Source organism: Cnephaeus nilssonii (genome assembly GCF_951640355.1).
Source record: "Cnephaeus nilssonii genome assembly, chromosome: 11".
Classification (NCBI taxonomy): Eukaryota; Metazoa; Chordata; class Mammalia; order Chiroptera; family Vespertilionidae; genus Cnephaeus; species Cnephaeus nilssonii.
This window is the reverse complement of record NC_137082.1, coordinates 10,118,715-10,142,038: the sequence shown is the minus strand read 5'-3', so window position 1 is coordinate 10,142,038 and position 23,324 is coordinate 10,118,715. Positions and strand designations below refer to the sequence as shown.

Here is a 23,324-nt window from a genome sequence, read left to right as displayed (position 1 = left end):
ACTGGTTATCAGTTTGCCAGTTACTGGTTACCAGGTTACCAAGTTACCAGTTACAAGATTACTTGTAATCAGTTCACCTGGTTAATGGTTACCAGTTAATCAGTTACCTGTTACCAGCTAACTGGTTACTGGTTACCAGTTACCACTTAACCAGTAACCAGGTTACCCATTAACTAGCTACTGGTTATCAGGTTACCAGTTAGTGGTTACCCGGTTGCTGGTTACCGGTTACCAAGTTACCAGTTACAAGGTTCCAGTTCACCTGGTTAACAGTTACTGGGTTGGGGTTGGGGCTAGGGGAGCTAGGGCTAGGGTTAGGGCTAGGGCTGGGGCTAGGGCGAGGGGCTAAGTAATAATTATTTAAAATTGGAAAAAATCTATTTACAATTATAGTAAAATTCAGAATATGAAAATACAGGCTTATATAATAAAACTAGGCTGTATATGAAGAAAATTATGTAATTTCATTGACTAATGTTTACAACAGCATTTGAATAAAAGTTTTTGGGTGGAAGATTTAACATTTTAATCAAGTTATTCTTTTCCTAAGTTCATATATCACATTGATGCAATTCTAATAAAAATCCTCAATGAGTATTCTTTTTCTAAATGGGGGGAGGTACTGGACAAGTGACAGTTAATCTAGAAGTATGAATACCTAAGAAATGCTAAGAAAGTTTTGGAAAAGATTATCTACAGTCTTTGTAAGTCCGAAAGCTATTAAGGTTTACTTTAATGTAAACATAATCAAATTATGTGATGTTGGCAAACCAGAGAAGATATGAAGATCAATGGGACAAAACAGAGATTCCAGAAATAGATCCAAGTATTTTTGGGTACTTCATCTAAAGGTGAAATTAGGATTTCCGTCCCAAGGGAAATAATACCTTGTTTAACCAACGGGCTTGGCATACGTGGGCGACCAAACTCCTACATCAAATGTGTATAGAGATGAATCCCGGCAGCAGCAAAGTGCTAACTAAGCCAAACAATAACAATATTACAGAAAGGCCTCGGGAGGGAGGGCTTCATAGGAGAGACAGGAACCACAAATTAAGCAGAAGAATCCGACTGCATAAAAGGACAGTCATTTTTATATGCGAACAACACCATAAGGAAAGTCAAAAGAAAAAGGACAGGAGGGGAGAAAACTCAGCAATATGTGATGGACATGGGTTCGAATCCTCAAGTTCCCAACAACCCAAGAAAAAGAATGAGTGTGCAGTGCTTTAAAGGTCATAAGAGAAAAATGCAAATGATCAAACAGTCTATGTAGAAACAAATACAGATCAAAACACCAGCTGGGGAAACGCACAAGGACTAGACAACTCATTTCTCTCATCAGATTAACAAGACTTCAAAAGCCGGAAAACACCCAGGGTTGGTGATAATTGGGTGCACACCAGCTGAGACTACCATTTTGAAATCTGCACAGGTACAGACTATAGAAATGCACTGAAACTCCAAAAGTACAACTGGATATGAGGAATTATGTAGGATGTTTACTGTGGATGTTGTAATGGCAAACAAAACAAAAAAACAACCTAAATATTCACGAAGAAGATGGCTGAGTAAAGCATGATTTGGTCATAGCCTCACTTTTGCTTAAAAAATAAAGTTAGGGCCTGGCTGGAGTGGCTTAGTTGGTTGGGTGTTGGCTGGTGCAGCGAAAGGTTGCCAGTTCGATACCCAGTCAGCGCACATTCGGAGGACAACCTATCAATGTTTCTCACATCGGCGTTTCTCTCTTTTTTCCTTCCTCTCTCTAAGCATGTTGTTGGGTAAGGGGGCATGCAGGAGGCAGCCAATCCATGTCTTGCTATCACGTCGATGTTTCTCTCTCCCTCCCCCTTTCTCTAAGGAAAAAAAAAAAATCAATTACAAATAAAATAGTACATAGAAAGGAAATAGTATGATCAATTCAATATCAACTCTGTAACTGGAGTAGAAAACATAGAGACATAAGCAGGGAAAAAAGATCAGGATAGTAAGATTAGTGACTAATTTATTCTAGATAATGTTTCCGATACTTTCTATATTTTAAAAATTATGTTTATTTTATTGATTTTTAGAGAGGAAAGGAGAGAGATAGAAACATTCATCAGCTGCCTCCTGCATGTCCCCTACTGGGGATTGAGCCTGAAACTTGGTACATGGGATGGTGCTCAACCAACTGAGCCACACAGGCCAGACCCATACTTTCTATCTTGAATACACATTAGTTTTATAATCAGGGGGAAAAATCTTTAAAAGCTGAAAAAAAAAAGGGGGTACTCTGGGTAAAAAGAAAGAAGTAAAAAAGCAGGTTCATGAAATGGAAGTTTCCCTGCTAAAATTCAATAGCTGAGCTTCCTAAAGAGCTACAAGCAATAATTCTAAAGCAATGACATTATTAAAATACTGACATTGGACGCTGCATGTTTTTTCGATTTCTTATCAAACAATAGTTAATGAATCATTATTACCATTGCTGATAGGAAAAGACAGAAATTCTGGCAAGAAAACACAATGGAAAAAAAAAAAAAAAGGAAAGCACAATGAATTATCAGCATTGTGTTCAAGCAAGTAAGGAGCAAAGAAAGACAAGCCCAGCTCAAACTCTGTATCTGTTTCCAACGGACAACCCTCAAGGGTTCCATCTTTGTCATTTTGTTATTTCTTTACTTTGCTTTATATCTTTTATGTAAAAGTAAGCTGATGTGCATGATAACTTTAATAAGTGTGGTATTAGGGAAGTAAAAGTGTGTAAAAACTCTGATTAAAAAAAGTAAGTGTTCTTATATTTTAAATATACTTCTCTCACAAGCATAACCTTTCTAACTCACAATCCTTGCTGACATTCTGTGAGAGCATGCTTCATTCATTCAGTACTTACTAAGAGCCTGTCATGAGCTGAAGATCACGCTAGAGGCTGGAAATCAGAGATATTAGGACCCTAGTTCATGTATGTCGTATAATCCTAGCTTGCTCTCTGGCGCCACCTACTGGTCAAAAAGCATTTCCACTCAAATCACTTTAGGTACCACAGATAATTTGACCGTTGAGGTAAGACGTTTCTATAATACTTCTAAGCGAGGGCTACACACCTTTGCTTGTTCAAGTTCTCTTTAATGATAAGCTCATTCACATCCCCTCAACCCCAAATCATACTGTGACTACAAAATCATTAACATTCAGTATATTTTAATCGTGTATCAATTTATTAGAAAACCATTCCCTTTTTATGTTATTAGAACTAAACTTTTTTTTCTGGAGGGGGGTGTCAAATACCCATGTAACATTATGTAGAAAATGGTCCTTCATACCACAGATTTGTAGCCATGTATTTTGGGGGTGTTTCAGAATGGCATGTGAGAAGCTGGGAAGTACCATCTATTCCACAAGTTCAATGAGATGGAGAAAACCTTTATTAGAGTTGGGAAACAAAGTTGGAGACAAATGTACTCACTACTCAATGCATTTAATTCCAAGCTCTAATCATAGTTATCCCGGTAACATTGAAGATTCTACAACAGTTACAACACTGCGATTCAAGAGGAGGTCTCAAAGTCATTACATCATTAAAAATTATAGTGGGCAGTATAAAATTACAATTTATTATGGGGGGGGGTGTTTTCACAATAATGTTTAAAAACATAAAGGGCATACCTCTTGCAGAATTCTATGTATGACTTGTCACAGTTTTCCCCCTATTTTTTTTAAGCTCCCCCTTCCCTCTTTTGTTTTTTAATCTGGTATGGAATCCGCTGGGCAGAGCAAAGCTGGGTGGGCCCCTCCTTGAATGATAGAGTAAGTCTGCTTAGGTAAGTCTTGCTGGGAAGAGGAGAATATTGGTGGGGCCGTGGTGGCCACAGCGATGTTCTGGCCCCCATCGCTCACCACAGTCACCTCGGCCGTGCCCTCCTGAATCAGGGCGTTAAGGCCTTCAAAGTCGGTGCAGGTAATGCCGGAGCTGGTGATAAAAGTCTGGTTGCCAGCGCCTTCCTGGGGGCCGCCTGGGGCCGTGGGGATGAGAGTCTGGTGCAGGGTGGCTCCGTCCGTCTGGTCATGCGTGGTCAGCAGGACAGTGGGCTGGGCCATGGCACCCACCTCGCTGGGGCACCCCGAGGGCTGGGGAGGGGCGATGAGATTGACCTGGCGCAGGATCTGCAGCCGGCTGTTCGCGGGCAGCTCCTCTGCGTTCTGGGCCACCAAGGCCGACGGCACGATGTTGACGGCGGCGGCCGCGGCCTGGACGATGGTGTTGGTCTGGGGCACCTGATGCCCCACAATGATTTTGACTCTCCCCTCACTGAACTGGGGCCCTGGGCTGGGCTGGAGGGGGACCTGGAGGTGCCCCACCGTGAGGGGCGCGGCCGGCTGCTTGCTGGGGTCGATCTGAAACTGCAGGACGGTCACATCGGAGTTCTTGCTCTCGTGGTACTCACTGTGCTGCCTCTTGTGGCTGCGCAGCGAGTCCTCCCGCATGAAGGAGGCTTCGCAGATGTCACAGTGGAAGGTCTTCTTGGCGTCCAGCTTGGCCACCTGCCGGCTGCCCTGGCGGCCCGCGTCCTTCCTCTCCGAGGCCTCGCTCTTGACCTTGTCCGCGTGGAACTTCTTCATGTGCTTGCTCAGGTTGCTGGGCTGCTTGGTGTCGAAGCTGCAGTGACTGCACTTGAAGGGGCGGTCGGTGCAGTGGATGCGCTCGTGCACGCGCAGCGCCGCCTTGCTGGAGCAGGAGTAGCTGCACTCGGCGCACTTCTCGGGGTGCTCCGCCTGGTGCAGCCGGCTGTGCTTCCGGAGGGTGGCTTTGCTGTCCCCCAGGAAGTCGCAGTGCGGACACTTGAAGTTATTCCCGCTGTGCTTGATGCGGATGTGGGACTTGAGGTTTCCCTTCATGGTGCAGCGGACATTGCAGAACTCGCACTTGAAGGGCTTCTCCCCCGAGTGCACGCGCATGTGCCTTTTCAAGTCCGAGCTGATTTTGAACTTGGCGCTACAGAGCCAGCACTGGAAGGGGGCGTCCCCTGTCAACACAAGGTGAGTTTCGATGAGAACAGGCAGGCAACAACCACAGCGGATCCCCCCGAAGCAAACACCAGAAAATCGCCTACACCAGGGCGGCGGGTGGAGACCTTCTAACTGCAGCTCCTAGCAGCCCCTGGGAGAAAAAAAAAAAGGGGGTGGGGGCGGGGGTGGGGGGCTTCTCTTCTTTCCCCAAACCTAAGCCGCCACCACATGCTTGGTGCACCACCACCGTCTCAAAACCCAGGAGAAAAGCGGAGGTTGGAAAGAGCTCGTTAATTGTCCCAAGTAAAACAAGGCGTGTGAATCTCCTCAGCACAGTCTTTAAAACAACCGAGCTACCGCTCCCAGGTGACCACTCTGGCTCGGGGTTGTACCATGTTGCGTGATCCACTGGTTGTGACTGCGTTACATGTTGTAACAGACTGAAGGACACATTTCGAACCAGTCATCTCCGTGCTCACTCATCAGAATATTCTTTTTTTACAGGGATTCAAATGGCCAGCTTACACTTCAGGCAGAGTTTCATTACTAAAGACGTGTTTATTGCGCAAACTTTATCCCACATTGCCAACGGCGTTCTTTGCTGGTGACGTTATAAAATCCAGCCGCTTGACTTTCTACTTTTTGTTTTTACATTCATATTCGCTGAAAGATGAGCAGGGAAAGCGAAACTGCCAACATCTGCACGGCGTGATACTCCAAAGTGACTGGGCCAGTGAGTGCCAGGTCCAGGGTATCTAAGGCACCGTGGTGGCCCCGCCCATGTCAGTTACTGTATAATTAGGCAAAACCACCGCAGCTAACATTCTTCAGGGTTGCTTCCAGGACAGCAGGCACGCTGCTGAACACTCCACAAGAATGGTCTCATCAGGTGCTCGACAGTCCCAGGAGGTAGGTGTATTAGCAATGTTATCATTCACACCATTGTTCACATGAGGAGCCTGAGGCCTAGAGAGACTACACAACTTGTCACAGTCACCTGGGAGCATGGAGCAGGCCTGGACTCCAAGGCTGGTATGCTTAGATGCCAGGTGATTAACCATGGGTACCCACGGCCAGTGTTCGCTGTCTTGGGCCACAGGCTTCAATGGACAAAGCCTGTGCTCCTGCTTTTAGGTGTAAGGCCTAACACATCACCATGAGCTGCTTAACACATGCAATTAAAGATGACAGGGAGCGCCCTAGCCAGTTTGGCTCAGTGGATAGAGCCTCAGCCTGTGGACGGAAGGGTCCTGGGTTCGATTCTGGTCAAGGGAACATGCCCGGGATTGTGGGCTCAATCCCCAGTGGGGGGTATGCAGGGGGCAGCTGATCAATGATTCTCTCTCATCATTGATGTTTCTATCTCTCTCCCTCTCCCTCTCTGAAATCAATAAAAAAATATTTAAGAAAATAAAAAATAGCCCTGGCTGTTTTGGCTCAGTGGGTAGAGCGTCGGCCTGCAGACTGGAGGGTTCTGGGTTTGATTCCAGTCAAGGGCACATGCCCGGGTTGCAGGCTTGATCCCCAGCAGGGGGCGTGCAGGAGATTCTCTCTCATCACTGATGTTTCTATCTTGCTCCCTTCCTTTCTGAAATCAATAAAAATATATTTAAAACAATAAATAAATAAATAAATAAATAAATAAATAAATAAATAAATAAAAAGATGACAGGGAGGGGAAATAGCAAGCTTCAAGAAAATTGGGAAGCCCAAACCTAAACAATGCTTTATGTGTAACTAAATACCACCAAGATCATGCACACTAAATTCTAGAATGGTAAGCTATGGCCAAATCCGGCTCACAGCCTGTGTTTGTAAATAAAGTTTTATTGGTATGCAGCCACACCCATTTGTTTGTTGTTGTTTATGGTCACTTTCAAGGCAGAGGTGAGCGACTGTGACAGAGACTGTGTAGCCCACAAAGCCTAAAATATTCACTATCTGGCCCTTTACAGAAAAAGTTTGCTGACCCCCTTTTCACGCCATCAACCCCTTTTTCCCAGTTCAGTGAAACCCATGGGCCCTTTCTCAGAATAATGCTTAAATATTCAAAGTAAACTAAAAATGAATAGGAATACAAAAGGAACCGATTACATTGAAGTAATTATTAAAAATTAAAAGAAAAAAATCTGTGATATGGCAATGTATGTGCTTACCAATGTATTAAATAGTAAGATCCAACCGCAGGTCCAGTGACTACAACCCTTTCTAAATAGAGAAGAGCATTAAGGAAATTCTGATCGTCCTGCAACCACTGGTATGGAAGGACCTGTGGTTTCTACTGGCAACGAGTTCCGTGCACTGTGATCAGACTGGTTGCCAAGTGCTGTAACTGAAGGACACATCACATTTCAGTACGGGTGAGTGAAAATGAGGATGTAAAATCTTTCCCCATCCAACTTCATGGACTTCCTAAATTCTATCCATGGCTCTGTGGGTGGCCATGTCTGTGGACTCAGAGGAAGACTCTCTGCTCCAGAATGTTTTACTAGGTTTTCCCGTTACATCCCTGCTGAAATTAAGGACAATCTTTTGCCTTTTTTAAAAAAGCATCAGCAGAGGTGAAACCCAGAAAAGGCAGATAACCAACTCTCACAGAGCTTAACAACACTTTTGACATGAAAGTCAAAGGTTTAAATCCCTTTGCCATCTTCTTCTTTATTCCCCTTTAACCATAGATTTATTTCTTAAATGAGGAGTGCCCACTACCTCATCCTCAGTGTCCGGCAGTGGGGACTTAATGGGTGTTGTTGAACAAATAAATGACAGACACATTTAAGGGGACAGATCTTTCTTGAGTTTAAGTTGCTCCTAAGATGACTGACAACATAGTTGATCAAAGCGAAGAAAGAGTAAGACAAAATCCTATTAATTTTACAATTTGTAAAATGTTATAAGTGCCGCAGACTTAAAAAGGGGAAATGAGTACTCCATGGAGACATTGCATACATGGAACACATTCCAATTTTTAGATAATACACTTTTCTGGACCAAGTTAAAGATGCTACAATAAATGGTAAGTTTATCCATGTAAATCAAAATGATTCTGAACCGTTTCCATAAATGAATCCTTCAGCTCCTCTAACTTAGGTTGGGGAGATTTCTGAAGATCGGTTGGGCATTAATTATGTCAATGTCTTAACGTGCTATAGGCCACAAAAATGTCCCCAAAACTCCCACCTACCATTTCTCCCTGTAGCCATGGCCTCTGTCACATATGTCATCATGCATGCTCTCCTGACCAGGGCAGGATGACCTGCCATGACCTCAGACAACAGGACCCATCATGTCATCAGATTCAGCTGATGATATGCTGCGTAGACCTGACATAGTAATGGCTTGAAATGGGCTTGTGCTTTGGGATTTGTTCGCTTGCACGTCTGTCATCCATCGCCGTGAGAAGGTCAAGCCTGGCCTGGCCCACTGGTCCCAGGAGGAGGAGGAGGACAGGTGCGTGGAGCAGTAAAGGCCAGTGCACAGCCAGGCCATGGCCAGCTGAGTCTCACACTTGGAAGTGAGCCCGGCCAAGATCAGCAGAGCTGCCCAGAGGACACCAGCTGATCCCCAACGTGGGAACAGAAAAGGCATGTTGTATCCACTGAGGTGTCGGGCTGTTACACTGCATTATTGTGATACTAGATAACGGATACAGATACCAGGATCGAGAAGTGGAGCGTTGCCACAACAGAGAACTGAGTTATGTAGCACTGGCTTTTGGACTGGTTGGCAGGAGGAGGCTGCCGGTACACTATGGGATGGCAAACATTCGGTAAAACTGTCACCTGCAGGAACTTAAAAGGTAGAATCTGCACCTACTGAATTGTGGACTTGATCGAAGAGGTTAATTCTAGGCAAAACACCGAAAGTTCTCACAAGCTGCACAGGATGAGCTATCACAAGAAAGAGACAAACACACACAAAAAAACCCCTGGCCATTTTCTAAATGGAACTTAGAGAGAGAATATAGAAAATCAAAGATGCGCTGGGTTGAATAAAGATGCTCAACTTGCCTGGCCGGTGTGGCTCAGTGGCTGAGCACCGACCTATGAACCAGAAGGTCACAGTTCGATTCCTGGTGAGGAAACGTGCCCAGGCTGTGGGCTGGATCCCCAGGGAAGGGTGTGCAGGAGGCAGCCGATCAATGATTCTCTCTCATCGTTGATGTTTCTCTCTCTCTCCCTTTCTCTCTCAAATTAATAAAAATATATTTTTAAAAAACCACAAAAAGATTCTCATCTCCAGCCAGCAGAAGGTTTTCAAAGAAAACAAACTGTGGACCAAGATCCTATCCAGGGAGTTGATCTCGAGGCGGCGAGGGGGTCGGGGGGAAGGTGAGGAGTGGGGGAGAAAAGACTGAATGAGAAGAGAAGGATGTGAATGTAGGTTCTCTGTTAAAATCTCTACAAGAGTGAAGCTGGTGCCACGTAGATTCTCTCCGCTGGACACAGAGTCCTACAGGTCTCAAGGATCCGACCCCCAGGAGGTTATGTGCCCAGAGCGCCTGCGCTGGGTTCAGAGGACGGCCAGTCTCGGGAGGGACTGTGGTGTGGCCGCCGGCACAGACACACCGGAAGCTCCAACGTGTTACAGCTCTGCCAGCGAAGCCGCCCCCAACCTGGACTAACACCCGAAAGAGGTGCCCCGCTTTCGGCAGCCGAGACACAGGCTGAGAAAGTCTCCCAAAGGCGCGTGTTCACCCCTTTTCAGAAGTAGCCAAGGAAGGTGAAGGAAAGGATGTGCCGCGGAACAATCTAGAAACCAGGGAGCTGAGCCAAAGCTAATCACGAACCACTCCCTGTCCACAGAGTGGGGGACCGGGGACACCGGTGGGAGGGACTTCAGAAATGTGTGGACCAGTGACTGCCGCGTGCCTCAGTCCTTACCCGTTCCCACAGCAAGGCGACTGACTGCAGCTGTCCTGGCTCTGTGCCCCGGGAGTGGGGGACGGACTTGTCTTTTTACCGCTAGGGTCTCTACTCAAGAGGACACGTATCCACACCTGACGGAGATCGCGAGATCCTGGACTTGGGAGGGTGGGAGTGCATTTGCACGTCAGAAAGATGTGAATGACGGTGGGGTGGCCTCCATTCTCTATCCCTCCCTGCATCTCTCTCGCCTCTGCCATGTAACCATGTGGTGACCTCCTCCTGCAGGTGAGCTCGGCCCCAACCCTTTACACCAGGCCCAAAAGAGAATTTTCTTTAGCCAATGGGATACAAGTACAGGTTTGAGATGGGGTTACACACTGAGACATGCTTGCTTGTATTACTGCCACGGTCATGAGAAGGACAAGCCTGGTCCCAGAAGGAGGAGGAGATGTATGGGGAGCAGAGCTTAAAACCCTGCTTACCTGCCCCAGCCAAGGCGATGGACTGCCAGGTAGCCCACAGCTAACAGATCCCCTGCCAAGGGCAATGGACACCCAGCCTTCCCCACACATGTGACTGAGCCCAGCCAACATCAACAGAGTTGTCTAGCCACGCCCGTGCTGACCTGAAGTATGTGAGCAATGAATACTTAGTATGATATGCCACTGGGGTTTCACGCTGGTTGTTACACAGCATCACTGTATCAAAAGCTAACGGATACACTTGACAAAAGGAAAACACACACAATCTGTTAAGTTACCTACTCTGCTGAGATTTTCCATCAAGCTGTCCCATGCTGAACTAATCAGAGTATACTTTAAGACGGAGGGAAATGACTAAACAACCATTACGCAGAAATGTATTAAAAATGCACCACTTGTATCTCTATTTCGTTTAGCATATCTCCTCAATTAAATACTAGTGAGTAAGTTATAAAGTTACATAAAGCTATATACAGAGAGAGTTATAAATTGGAGGTTTCCCCTATTTTACCGAGGAAGGCGCTTCTGGGCAGATGAAAAGCAAAACTGCATACAACGGGATCATCCAACGTCCCCAGTTCACGTACGCATGTTGTGCCTGTGACGGAAGCAAGAGCACGTCCGGGGCACAGAGCGGGCGCGGCGAGGGACTTACCCGTGTGGGAGCGGAGGTGCACGGTGAGCTGGCTGGAGTTGCGGCTGGCGTAGGGGCAGATCTGGCATTTGAAGGGCCGCTCGTCCGAGTGGATCCGCAGGTGCTTGTTGAGGCTGCTGCTGTCGGCGGCGGCGTAGTCGCACGTCTTGCACTTGTAGGGCTTCACGCCCGTGTGGCACCGCATGTGGGTCTTCAGCTTGTCCTTCCGGCTGAAGCACTTGCCACAGACCTCACACTTGTGGGGTTTGTCTCCTTCAAATACACAGAGGGCATCAGGAAACAGCGTAAAGAAGGAGGCTCCTCTCCCACCGCCTTGTGAAGAGGTAATACGTGATCACCGAAGTCTATTTAGAAACCCCCTGAGCGGGATGGGAGGTTGGCAAAGAGCTAACATCTTGGAGGGGGGCGGGGTGCCTCTATTTTGAAGATGAATCTGCTATTATGGTATTTTCTAATTTTTCCTATGTTGAATATGAATTTCTTACTTATTAAGAATAGAATGCAACCCGGCCAGTGTGGCTCAGTGGTTGAGCATGGACCTGGGAACCAGGAGGTCACCGGTTGATTCCGGGTTGCAGGCTCAATCCCCAGTAAGGGTCATGCAAGAGGCAGCCGATCAATGATGTTCCTCTCTCACCCATGTTTCTGTCTCTCTATCCCTCTCTAAAAATCAATAAATACATATATAAAAAGAAGAATAGAATGCAACTTAAATTTTTGAATGACAGCTCAGTAAAATAAAGTGTCCACTGTCCCTTGTATCCATTCTCTCCATTTCCCTTGTCACCACAGACATGCCCTAACCCTCAGGCCCCTTAGGTTGTAGGGGCTCGTGGCTGACCAGCTGCGGACCATGTCTCTCGGCCTCATGTGCAGCAAGGGGTGATTCTGCAACCACGTCCTCGTCAGTGAAATGGCAGAGAAGGAAAATGTGCCCCTTTTGGAAAAAGAAACTGTGCTTTCTACCTTGTCTCTCTCCCCTCCTTCGTGTCAGCGGTAACCAGGACACGGGGTGAACTGGCAGGTGTGGGCAGGTTAGGCCAGCGCACCTGCAGACGGTGGGGAACGTAACATAATGGTCTGTGATGGCACAGAAGGAGCGTAAACCCCCGCCTACCTGCCCGGACCACCTGCTCACCTCTGGCCAGGCATGTGACAGAGACACAAAGCCCTGCCTTGTCCGAGCTGGTGCCGGGTTTCTTTGCTATACCTGCTTCATCTGGACTCGCTAGACACATGTCAACTGGTCACCCATACGGTTTTTTTTAACGTAAATTGTTCCAATCTCTTTTGTATCTGTGTGTACCTGTACTTTCTCTGGTACAAAAAGACCTCTTGGCTGACATCAATTAAAAACACTTCCTTTCTGAAAGGCACTGTGCCTCTGAGTGGTTTTACTGAATTCTCTCAACAACTGGGATTAGAATCCAGGACTGTCTTGCTTTCTTAGCCAAACACAACACTGCCTCCCCACTGACTACATCTTTTCACATCATTAATAACTACACGATCCCTAACCAGTTTGGCTCAGTGGATAGAGCGTCGGCCTGCAGACTGAAGCGTCCCAGGTTCGATTCCGGTCAAGCGCATGTACCTTGGTTGCAGGCACATCCCCAGTAGGGGACGTGCAGGAGGCAGCTGATCAATATTTCTCTCTCATCGATGTTTCTAACTCTCTATTCCTTTCCCTTCCTCTCTGTAAAAAAAAATAAATATATATATATATATCAATAAAATATATGTAAAAAAAACCCTACATGATTTTTATTTTTATTGATTTCAGAGAGGAAGGGAGAGAGAGACAGAAACATCAATGATGAGAGAACCATCGATTGGCTGCCTCCTGCATTCCCCCTACTGGGGGCTGAGCCCACAACCAATGCATGTACCCTGACCAGGAATCGAACCGTGACCTCCTGTTTCATAATAGGTTGACGCTCAACCACTTATCCACACCGGCCAGGCAATACCCACATGGTTTTAAGGCTGAAGCATTTCATGTGTAGATGTACTGTGAATTACTGAACCAATTCCTTACTTGGCCATTGAAAGAGTAAAATAGGTATGTGCATACTGCTGTGGGAAGATGTCCAATAGTCAACAGAAAACAGCAAGGTGCAGTGATAATATATACAACATTACGCTGGATCTTCGCCAAAAGGCTGAGAAACTATCGTATATACAATATTACCTTAGTAAGAGATGGAAGAAGTAAATTGTGTGTGTGTCTTAGGCTTGGTATCGGAATGCCAAAATCTAAGAATGAGACCTACTGGACGATTAAGACTGGTGACTTATGGGCACTAGATAAGAAGGAGATGGGATGCGAGTTAGGATTTTCACTTTTACTTTATATCAAATAGGTAAATAACCAAGTGCTCATACCAACGTCGGCCCAAACTGATCACTACCACCATAGAATAAACATCTGGCATTCAAGAACACCCCTAAAAGTGTATGAAATATGACAATTTTATTATTAAAATGCAATAGTCAATTTAAATATCCAGGAACAATAATTTCTCATTATTGTCACCTGTTAGGTGGCCCCTGGGGTCCCTGTCTGTGTGGCTGCAGCACTGAGCAGATGCTGGCCGGCTCTGCTGGTACAGAGCCCTGCTACTCTTTTTTTTTTGGTTAAATATAGTTTTACTGATGTCAGAGAGGAAGGGAAGGGAGGGAGGGAGGGAGGGAGGGAGGGAGGGAGAGAGGGAGAGAGGGAGAGAGGGAGAGAGGGAGAAAGAGAGAGAGATCAATGATGTGAGAGAATCATTGATCGACTGCCTCCTGCACACCCACACTGGGATGGAGCCCACAACCCAGGTATGTGCCCTGACCAGGAATAGAACCGTGACCTCCTGGTTCATAGGTCGACGCTCAACCACTGAGCCATGCCGGTCGGGTGAGCCCTGCTATTCTTGCTCCTGGCCACGTCCTCTCCTCTGAAAGTAACTAAAGTAAGGACGCCTTCGGGTCAACTCTCCACCTTGAAGATGTTGGTGGACATACTGCAGTTATGTAGAAACTACCCTACGAAACCAAGCCTGGCTAACTGTATGTAAAAGGTGCTTTCTGAAGATCTCAGACACAGACTGAAGATTGTGGCCCTTACTTATGTATACATATACGTTTTAAAAGATCTTTTAATTGATTTTTCTAGCAAGAGAGGATAGAGAGAGAAAGAGAGAAAAAATATCAATGTGAGAGAGATACATTGATCAGCTGCCTCCTGCACGCCCCTGACCGGGGATCGAGCCTGCAACCCAGGCATGTGCTCTGACTGGGAATCAAATCGGCTACCTTTCAGTGCATGGGACAATGCTCAACCAACTGAGCCACGCCAGCCAGGGCCTTACTTATATTTCTAGAATGCTTCCCCAATCCTCATTAATAATTACAGCACTGTACTCTTGCAATGGTGAATATGTGACACGTGACTGATGGAACTTGAGCACGTGAAAGCCACATGGAGAAATTCACTGTTTGTTACATTGAGAATGCTTACCAATGCTTGAAACCTAAAACTGAACATTCTGATCATTAGAATAAATTCAAGTGACATGTCACTGTGAGGTTGACTGGACGCGATGGTGGCCGCCAGTGCAATAAGGCAATCATTGGCCAGGGCCAAGGAATATCAGAAACAACCCATCTTCCAAATGCTAAGGCCAAAATGTGGTCTTCAGGCAATCAGTGACACCTAAGCCAGCTCTCAGTGTGTCTCGACCTTATACACTTGTTTTTAAATTTATACACGTCTGTATCATCGAATTAGGGGTATCTCATACTTGTTAAAAAATAGTGTAAAAATGCAATTCCTTTTCCTTGCAGATAATTGGGGAGACATAAAAACAATATATTAAATAAATTTAAAATCACTAGAAATAATCACATTTTTCTTTTTCCACACACTATTTTCTCTTCTTTTATAAAAAGTATTTATTTATGAAATCCCCCCTTCAAATTGCATAAATAACACACTCACTGCATCCAATGATACGATGTAAAGATACATAAAAGAAATGTTACTATTCTTCCCCCTTACTCCTCTCTTTTCCAATCATCTCTCTCTCACACACAAACATCCACACAGAGACACATTCACAGGATCATCTCCTCAAAAATGACAAAAATAGGTGCTTTTAAATTTTAATTCATTCTGGCAAATTAATGTTCCCAATGGCTGCAGCAGTTCACATTTCCACTCTTGAAGTTCGCTCAGGCCCGTTTCAGTCCTGGATTTATTGCTTTAGACATTTTCTGCCAAAATCATGTTTAGGAACAGCATCTTGTTTTTATTTATTTGTGTGTGTAATGCACTGAGGTTCTATGTCATGTCCTGTGTCTGACTGGTCTGGACCCCCAGCTCTTAGCACAGAGCACGTGTTCAGGCCGCAGGTGCCAAAGAAATGTGACTTACCTGTGTGGATTTTTAAATGACGCTCCATGTCCTTCATGCCATAGGCAGTTTTGAATTGGCAACCTTAAAAAGGCAAGGAGAGATTAATTATAAGACATAATCACTTTAGAGTGGAGAAACTTGGCAGAAACTTCCTCAACCAAGTGATGAGAGTTAAATACCCGCCCAGAAACAGGACACACAGGTGTCCCGTGCCCCCGATGTGATGAACCAAGGTCATGACATCACTCCTGCGCTTCCTGCCCGCACTGCAGAGCCTGTATCTAATCGGGAGGACACCTCAGACCAACCCAACGGCGGGACACCGTACCCAATAACTGGCCTGTACTTTGCAAACATGTCAAGGTCATGAAAGAAAAGCGCAGGATGAAAACCAAATGCAATGTGTGATCCTGAACTGGATCCGGGACCAGGGGAAAGATGTTTTTCTTTTGACACAGGGACAATTGGTAAAATCTGAATAAGGTCAGTAACTTGACAATAGTGTGTATAAAGGTGAATTTCCTGACTTTGATGATTGTACTGTGGTTATAGGAATTTCCTTGTTTCTAGGAAATACATATCGAGAGGCATTGAGGGACAAAGTGACAGCGTGTCTGCAACTTACTCTAAAATGGTGGGTGTGAGGGGAAAAATATATATATGTATATAGGAAAAATGACCAATTACATGTAAGATGTTAACATTTTGAAAATCTAGATAAAAGAATACAGAAAATTTTTTGAAAAGTTTATTATTTTTTTAATATATTTTTATTGATTTCAGGGAGGAAGGGAGAGGGAGAGATAGAAACATCAGTGATGGGAGAGAAGCATTGATGGGCTGCCTCCTGCACGCCCTCCACTGGGGATCAAGTATGTGCCCTGACTGGGAATCGAACTGTGACCTCCTGGCTCATAACAACACCCAACCCTGAGCCACGCCAGCTGGGCTTGAACAATTTTTGTAACTTTTCTGTAATTCTGAAATTATTCCCAAATAAAAATTTGTATTTTTTTGTTTTGTTTTTTAACTAAGAACAGAACAATCTTTCTAGATGTCTTCCTAAGCTGCCGCCCCACACGGAAAATTCACAGGAACCTGAAACTCTCGTATGTCCCCACTTCCAAGTCCCACGGCTGTGCAAGTCTCCAGGGCCTCGGCACACGGTGACCCGGGATAGCGGGGGTAGGGCGTGCGGGATGATGCACACACAGGGCTCTGACCTGTAAGCCAGGGAGTTTGGAGCACACCTACGTCGAGTTCACGATGGAGGACCCTGGAGCCTGCACTACGTCCCATCCTTCCCACAAGCAGGACCCAAGGCTGCCTTTACCTGGGTAGCAACAGTTGAGCCTCTTCTGAGCAGGGGGGGCCGAGGGCTTTTTGGCACGTGACTTGGCGGGCAGAGAGATGACAGTGGTGGTCTGGTTTTCGTTGCTCTCCGTGGGCAGATACGTTTGGTAGCCATGCTCAAAAACAAATTCTGGCGCTGACACTGAAAGACAGGGCAGTTATTAACTTTCATAACGTGAACACCCAGCAGCCATTCCTTTTGCCTACCTGCCTCTCTAGAGCATGAACGTGTTAGGTTGCCTCCCTAGCTGCTTAGGCGTGTTCACGTGGCCCCGTTCCAGCCAGTGAAGCACAGGAGGAGACATGCTGGGGGTTCTGTAAAAGATTTTCTCCCGGATTAAAGCCAAACAAACAAGTGGGGGTAGAGAGACAGCGGAGGAATGCTCATTCCTGCTGCCCTGGTTACCCCACCACTTCCTGTCTTTGGACATGCTGGAGTGAGGACGTGACGCCTGGACCTGTGGCAGCCATTCTGTGAGCACAAGGGAACAGCGAGAAGGACCAGGTGTTGAGCCAGAGTTCTGAAACCATCCGAACCCAGGCTTCTTTAACCAACAAGAACCGTCCCCATCATTTACACCGGGTGGGTGTTCTGTTAATTCAGGCAAATGCTTTAGGTCCTTTCTTTTTTTGTTTGTGTGTTAATCCTCACTGGAGGATGTTTTTTCCATTGATTTTTAGAGTGGAAGGAAGGGAGGAAGGGGGAGTAGAAGTGGGGAGAAGGTGGGGGGAGGACATCGATGTGAGAGAGACACATCAACTGGCTGCCTCCTGCACACAATACAACTGAGACCGGGGACTGAACCTGCAACCCAGATATGTGACCTGGAATCAAACCCGAAACCCTTTGGTGTGCGGGCCGACGCTCTAACCACTGAGCAACTCCGCCCAGGGCTTTACCACAAAACTCCTAACAAACAAGTGGAAAGAAACTGATTGAAGAAATCCTGGGTAAAACTACAAGTTCTCCCAAAAACACTCTTTAACACAGTACTCCTAAAAAAAGTAATCCCGTACTCTCACTGAAGTTTTGAGGGGAAAAGGAAAAAGAGGGGACCGCACATATTTATCATTATACAAGATACAACAGGAAGTCTCAAACCTCTTTATTTAAATTAACTCACATCATTACCTATTGGGCTGTGGCTGAAGCAACAGCATCTCGGCCACAGGTGTGAGGTGCTGTATTTTCTCTTAACAAACATCTTCCTTCTCTGAATGTAAGGCATTATAGATTGTAAGATGTACCGCTGTTTTGTGTATAACAGATTTTAAAAAGCTGCCAGTTAAACACCTGACGATGCAATGCTTTCATATTCCTCATTTTGTATCGAGTATGGATATTCCTTAGAAATTTCACACATACTGAATGGGTCCTTTCAGACCTCCTGGGCTGTTTGGCCCGCCACCTCCCGGGCACCGTGGCAGGAATGACATCAGTCTGATGCAGGTCAAGGAGCACCTGGTTCCGTCAGCATCTGGCGTTTGAGTAAACCCATGGCTTCCTTGTCCTCACTGAAACATGCAGAGGGAAGTTAAGCGGCTTTGGCCAAACCATTCTGAAAGCGGATGTTCTGCCTTCATGCCAAGTCTCTCAGATCAGATGTGTCCATCAACCACACCTGCCTCTACTGACCTGCCTCATCTACTCCGTGGGCTTCGGCTCTTGGCTCCAGCTTCCTTTGCTCTGTCTGGACCCCAGTCAGCAAGCACTGACCTACCTAGGAACTTGCTACAAAGGCAAATTCTTACCACCACCACCCCCCCCCCCCCCCCCCCAGCCTACGGAATCAGAAACTCTGGGGTGGACCCAGCGCTCTGCGTTCTAACCATCTGCCCAGGTGAGCCTGAGCCTGAGGACCACTGGCGCAGAGGGCCCTTTGCCGTGCATCTCAGCGGGAAGAGCCCAGCTTTGTCGAGCGGGGGCAGCCCACCTTTCTCGTTGCTGCTTCTCACGAACAAGAGGGCTGTTCCTCCAACACAAACACGTGCTTCATCACTGTCAGACTGAGCCCCCACGGTTGTTTCCAGGTATCTCTGGGTACAGTTACGTCTCATCTTCAGCCTGAATCATCACGCAGCATCTGGGAGGCGTTCTAAACAGCAATTAAACTCAAGGTGTGTGGTTCCTGAAAAGGTACACACCTCTGCCGAAGTGACCAAAATGTGCTCCGTACGCTCGAGCTTGTTCACGGGTCCAGAGAGCGTCTCGTTGTGACTGCCTGCCGGCCGACGGCAACCTCCTTAATCCTGAGGTGCACCTCCTTGTCCGGGACCTTACACTGTAGCTTTGGACCGATGTGTCCAGGTCCAGCTGTTTGCTCTGGGAGACCGCAGGCCAGGCGTGTGAGCCTCAGTTTCCTCCCCTGTGAGCAGAGACAGTCACTGTGCCCACCTAAGGTTGTTGCAAAGGTTAATGAGAAGCAGAAGCCAGGAAGCGCCCATGCTCGAGTCTACAGGTGAACAGAACTGGGCAGTGGCACTAGATTCTCAAGGGGAGTTGGACCGAGACCCAGGGAGACCAACCGCCTCTGTTTGCCTGGGGCAGAGGGTCACCCAGGACACAGGATTTGCAGTGCTAACCGAGATGGCTGGTCATGTGCTCATGACCTCCAACTTTCGGCTCTACAACTTTCTGCACACAAAGAAGGCTGGCAGGTGTGTGTGGTGGGTGGGTGGGGGCAGGGTTGTGGCGTGGCCAGGTCCCCCACAGCCCAGCTCAGGGAGTCCCTCTCAGTCCTCCCGGGAGGTGAATGCAGGGCCCCGGTCCTCCTGAGCTGAGCGTGAGACTCCCTGGAGATGGGACTCCCTGGAGATGGGACTCCCTGGAGATGGGCGGGGCTTCGGCTCCTGACCTCCCGCCGGCCCCTCTCCTGGGAGCCTCAGCATCCCAGGACTTCATGGCAGGTCACAGCAGAGGGGGCTCGCGGGAGTAACGTGGTCATTAACCAGGTCTCAGATGTGTGGCTTGCAAATATTTCCTCCCATTCTGTAGGCTGCCTTTCCAGTCTGTTGTTGACTTTGATGCGCAGAAGTCTGATGCAGCCCCATTTGTCCACTCTGCCTTTGTTGTGCCGGGGAGACGGCAGGAAGCAAAGGGCCAGGCACCCAACTGCAGGATCACTTCAGAGGCAGGGCTACTCACACATAACATGTGAGTCACCCCAAACAGATGTCTCCTGGAGGGAAAGGGTTTGTTCCAGAGCTTGGGCTCCTAAGTCTTATCTTCTTGAGTCTCGGTTTCCTCACCTGAAAAATAGGGGCGATTCCCATTCCTATGCCCTCGGGCTGTTGTGAGGATTAGAGATCAAGCCTGTGACCCTGTTACTGCTATTGCCATTATTCACTGATTTATTCAGCAAAAATTTACGAAGCACCTACTGTGCGCCGGGCATAGAAACACATCAGTGAGCTGGAGGCAAAACCCCTGCCTTCATGGAGTTGGCACTCTAGTGGTGAGTGTGCAGGCAAAAAAAAAATTTATATAAATGCTCTACAGCTAAATGCTATGAAGACAAACACAGCAGGGAAGTGGGACAGGAAGTGCTGGGGGCATGCGACTTTAAGTAAGGTAATCCCGGAAGGCCTCGGTGAGGAGGTGACATTTCAATACGGAACACAGAAGCGTGTAACTATTAATCGTCTTCTGTTGCAGGTGTCTGGAATTCAACAGCCAAGTTACCCATCTTGTTGGGGCCTCCTGGATGGCTTTATCAGGGTGCCCCTCGCAGCCCGCCCCCACACTCGGCTTCTTGCCAGGGACACTGTGAACAATGGGACCTGCAGGTCCCACAGGGAAAGCCTTCAGGTGGCCTTGATCATGGAGGGGCTGCTTTGGGTGTCTGTGTGCAGTTTGATGTTGGAGTAGCCACTCGTTCCCAGGGGTGAGTGTGAGTGTGTATGTGTTGTGTGTGTAAACGCTAGGCTGACCTGGGACCAACCTCTGTCTCCACCACTCACTAGCTCTGGGGCCTTGACCAAACCATGCCGCTGCTCTTCTGTTCTTTTGCCAGTAAAATGGGGATGTGAGCAGTGACTGCACGCTCAGCCCTTCCTGTCCTAGCAGACACCTGGGAGGCCAATCAGATCCGCCTGCCCAGGAATTAAGAATTGGGACTAAGACTGCGTTTTGGTGTGGACTTTCCTTCTGAAGAAAATAAAAGGCATAAAAATTGGGAGCGGTCACGTAGACGGCGCGCTTCTCCCCGGGTAACAAGCACACAGACCATCTTGAGATCTCTTTAAAATGCAGATTCGGGGTCAGCAGCTCTGGGTGGGCCGAGACTGGGTTTCTAACAAGCTCCTGAGCAGTGGGCCTGGTCCTTGGGCCACACTTTGAACCGTGAACATGTGAAATCCCGAATATATTTGTTTCCTGGTGTCCATCGCTTTTTACATTTTTATTTTTATTTTTTAAAAAAATATATTTTTGTTGATTTCAGAGAGAAAGGGAGAGGGAGAGAGATAGAAGCATCAATGAGAGAGAATCATTGATCGGCTGCCTCCTGCATGCCCCCAACTGGGGATCGAGCCCGTAACCCCGGGCACATGCCCTGACTGGAATCAAACCCGGACACTTCAGTCCGCAGGCCAAAACTTTATCTACTGAGCCAAATTGGCTAGAGCCACTTTTTAAAAAATATATATTTTTATTCATTTCAGAGAGGAAGGGAGAGGGAGAGAGAGAAACATTAATGATGAGAGAGAATCACTGATTGGCTGCTTCCTGCACGCCCCCTACTGGGGATCGAGCCCGCAACCCGGGCATGTGCCCTGACTGGGAATCAAACCCTGACCTAGTTATAGGTCAACGCTCAACCATTGAACCACACCGCTGGGCAGTATCGATCTCCTTTGAGTTCCAGCCACATCCTTGCCCTTGGTCCTCAGTGACTCCCTATTTCCTTCTAAATAAAAGCCTCCTCTTGGGCTTCAACCACGATAGCCAGAGCAGGGGTCTGTCACAGGCAAACACAAACCGTCCGCCCTGAAACAAAGGGAGCCTGCGCTAGACTGGGAATTCACTGAACAGGAACAAAAACCAACATTACAAGCGGAATGGAGCTTCCTTCCCACTTCCCACACCCCTTCCCACTCCGAGTGCTGGGTTCACTTATTCATTCAGATCTCCTGAGCACCTACTATGTGCCAGACACCGATGCCAATAGATTTCCTTCCTTTCTCCCCTCTTCCTGGTCCAGTGGTTCTCGAAGTTGGTCATGTACCAGAGATTCTGATGGAGATATCAGGGGTAAAGTCTGGGTATCTTTATAGCTGTATTTTTAAACTAGATTTTTATTGGGATTTTAGAGAGAAAGGGAGAGGGAGAGATAAAACATCAATGATGAGAGAGCATCACTGATCGGCTGCCTCCTGCACACCCCTCACTGGGGATCCAGCCCACAACCCGGGCATGTGCCGCGACCAGGAATCGAACTGTGACCATGACCTCCTGGTTCACAGGTCGACGCTCAGCCACTGAGCTACGCCGGCCGGACTATAGCTGTATTTTTAACAAGATTTCTAGGTAATTCTTCCTTCCCATCAGCTCTGACTCCCGCTCTGGTCCAGTCTACAGAGACTGCGGTTGGGTGGCTCTCCAGAGGGGCCCTTGGCTTGGATTCCACTGCTGAGCCCTCCTCCCTGTCCCTGGGTGGCCCAGCCGCCTCCACGGCAGTGGGCCTGGGCCCGTGTCCCATCTTAGCCAATGGGGTCTGGAGTTCCTGGCAAGCACGTCCTCCCTGCTAAAGAGCAGCTGTCCCTCTCTCGATCTGTGGACAGGGCTGAGCGAAGGCTTGAGGCGTAAAGCAATGGCAGCCATCATTTCACCATGAGGTGAGTGAGGGTTGAGGCCACAGGACAACACCGACCACCAGGACACCAAAAAGACGCCAAGAACCTGTCATCTTTGAACTGTAGGATGGACCCTGGGTGAGCCCTGCCTGTTCTTGTCCGAAGGGATAACCCATGTCTTGCTGCCCGGCCCATTTGCAGTTGGGTGTTCAGGGCAATGGGAAGCACTGGCTGGCTCCGATTCCCAGGACCCTGCCTGGGTCCATGGGAACCTGGGGAGGGGCCTGGGGGTCTGCCTTCCTCACTCAGCTCCAGGTGGTTCTTTTGAGAGATGCTGCCACGAGGAGTTTACTAAGGGCCGGTGTGGCTTTGAGACTGGTTCTGGCGATTTCTGGCTCTATCACCCCAAACAAGTTATTTAACCCCTTTGTTCCTTATCTTGGTTGAAATGGGATAATGACTCTCAGTATTTAATTTACCGTTGTGAAAAGGACTTCAGACAGATTACTTCATAAGAACTCCTTGAGAATTAGCTATGCCCGGACCAGGAGGTCACAGTTCAATTCCCGGTCAGGGCACATGCCCGGGTTGCGGGCTCGATCCCCAGTAGGGGGCATGCAGGAGGCAGCCGATCAATGATTCTCTCTCATCATTGATGTTTCTCTTTCTTTCTCTATCTCCCTTCCTCTCTCTGAAATCAATAAGAATATATTTAAAAACAACAACAAATAATTAGCTAGCATTATTGTTGCCACATTGTCTGACAAATCATTACACAGTTT

At 47.4% G+C, this 23,324-nt stretch overlaps 1 protein-coding gene across 2 annotated transcripts in view; it reads right to left on the bottom strand.

Moving 5' to 3' along the window:
* Positions 1-23,324, bottom strand: part of ZFP64 (ZFP64 zinc finger protein) — an 85,563-nt gene that overhangs the window by 51,750 nt on the left and 10,489 nt on the right. Inside the window, exons 3-6 of one of the 2 annotated variants that reach the window (XM_079784388.1) lie at positions 16,730-16,891; positions 15,415-15,477; positions 10,995-11,246; positions 3,263-5,006 (exon numbers count right to left, since the gene is read on the bottom strand). In XM_079784388.1, coding sequence (XP_079640514.1) covers positions 3,727-5,006; positions 10,995-11,246; positions 15,415-15,477; positions 16,730-16,891 — 1,757 coding nt within the window. In that variant the 3' untranslated portion in view covers positions 3,263-3,726. Of the gene's footprint in view, positions 1-3,262; positions 5,007-10,994; positions 11,247-15,414; positions 15,478-16,729; positions 16,892-23,324 lie in introns of those variants that run through there. The other variant, XM_079784389.1, reaches the window with a different exon arrangement.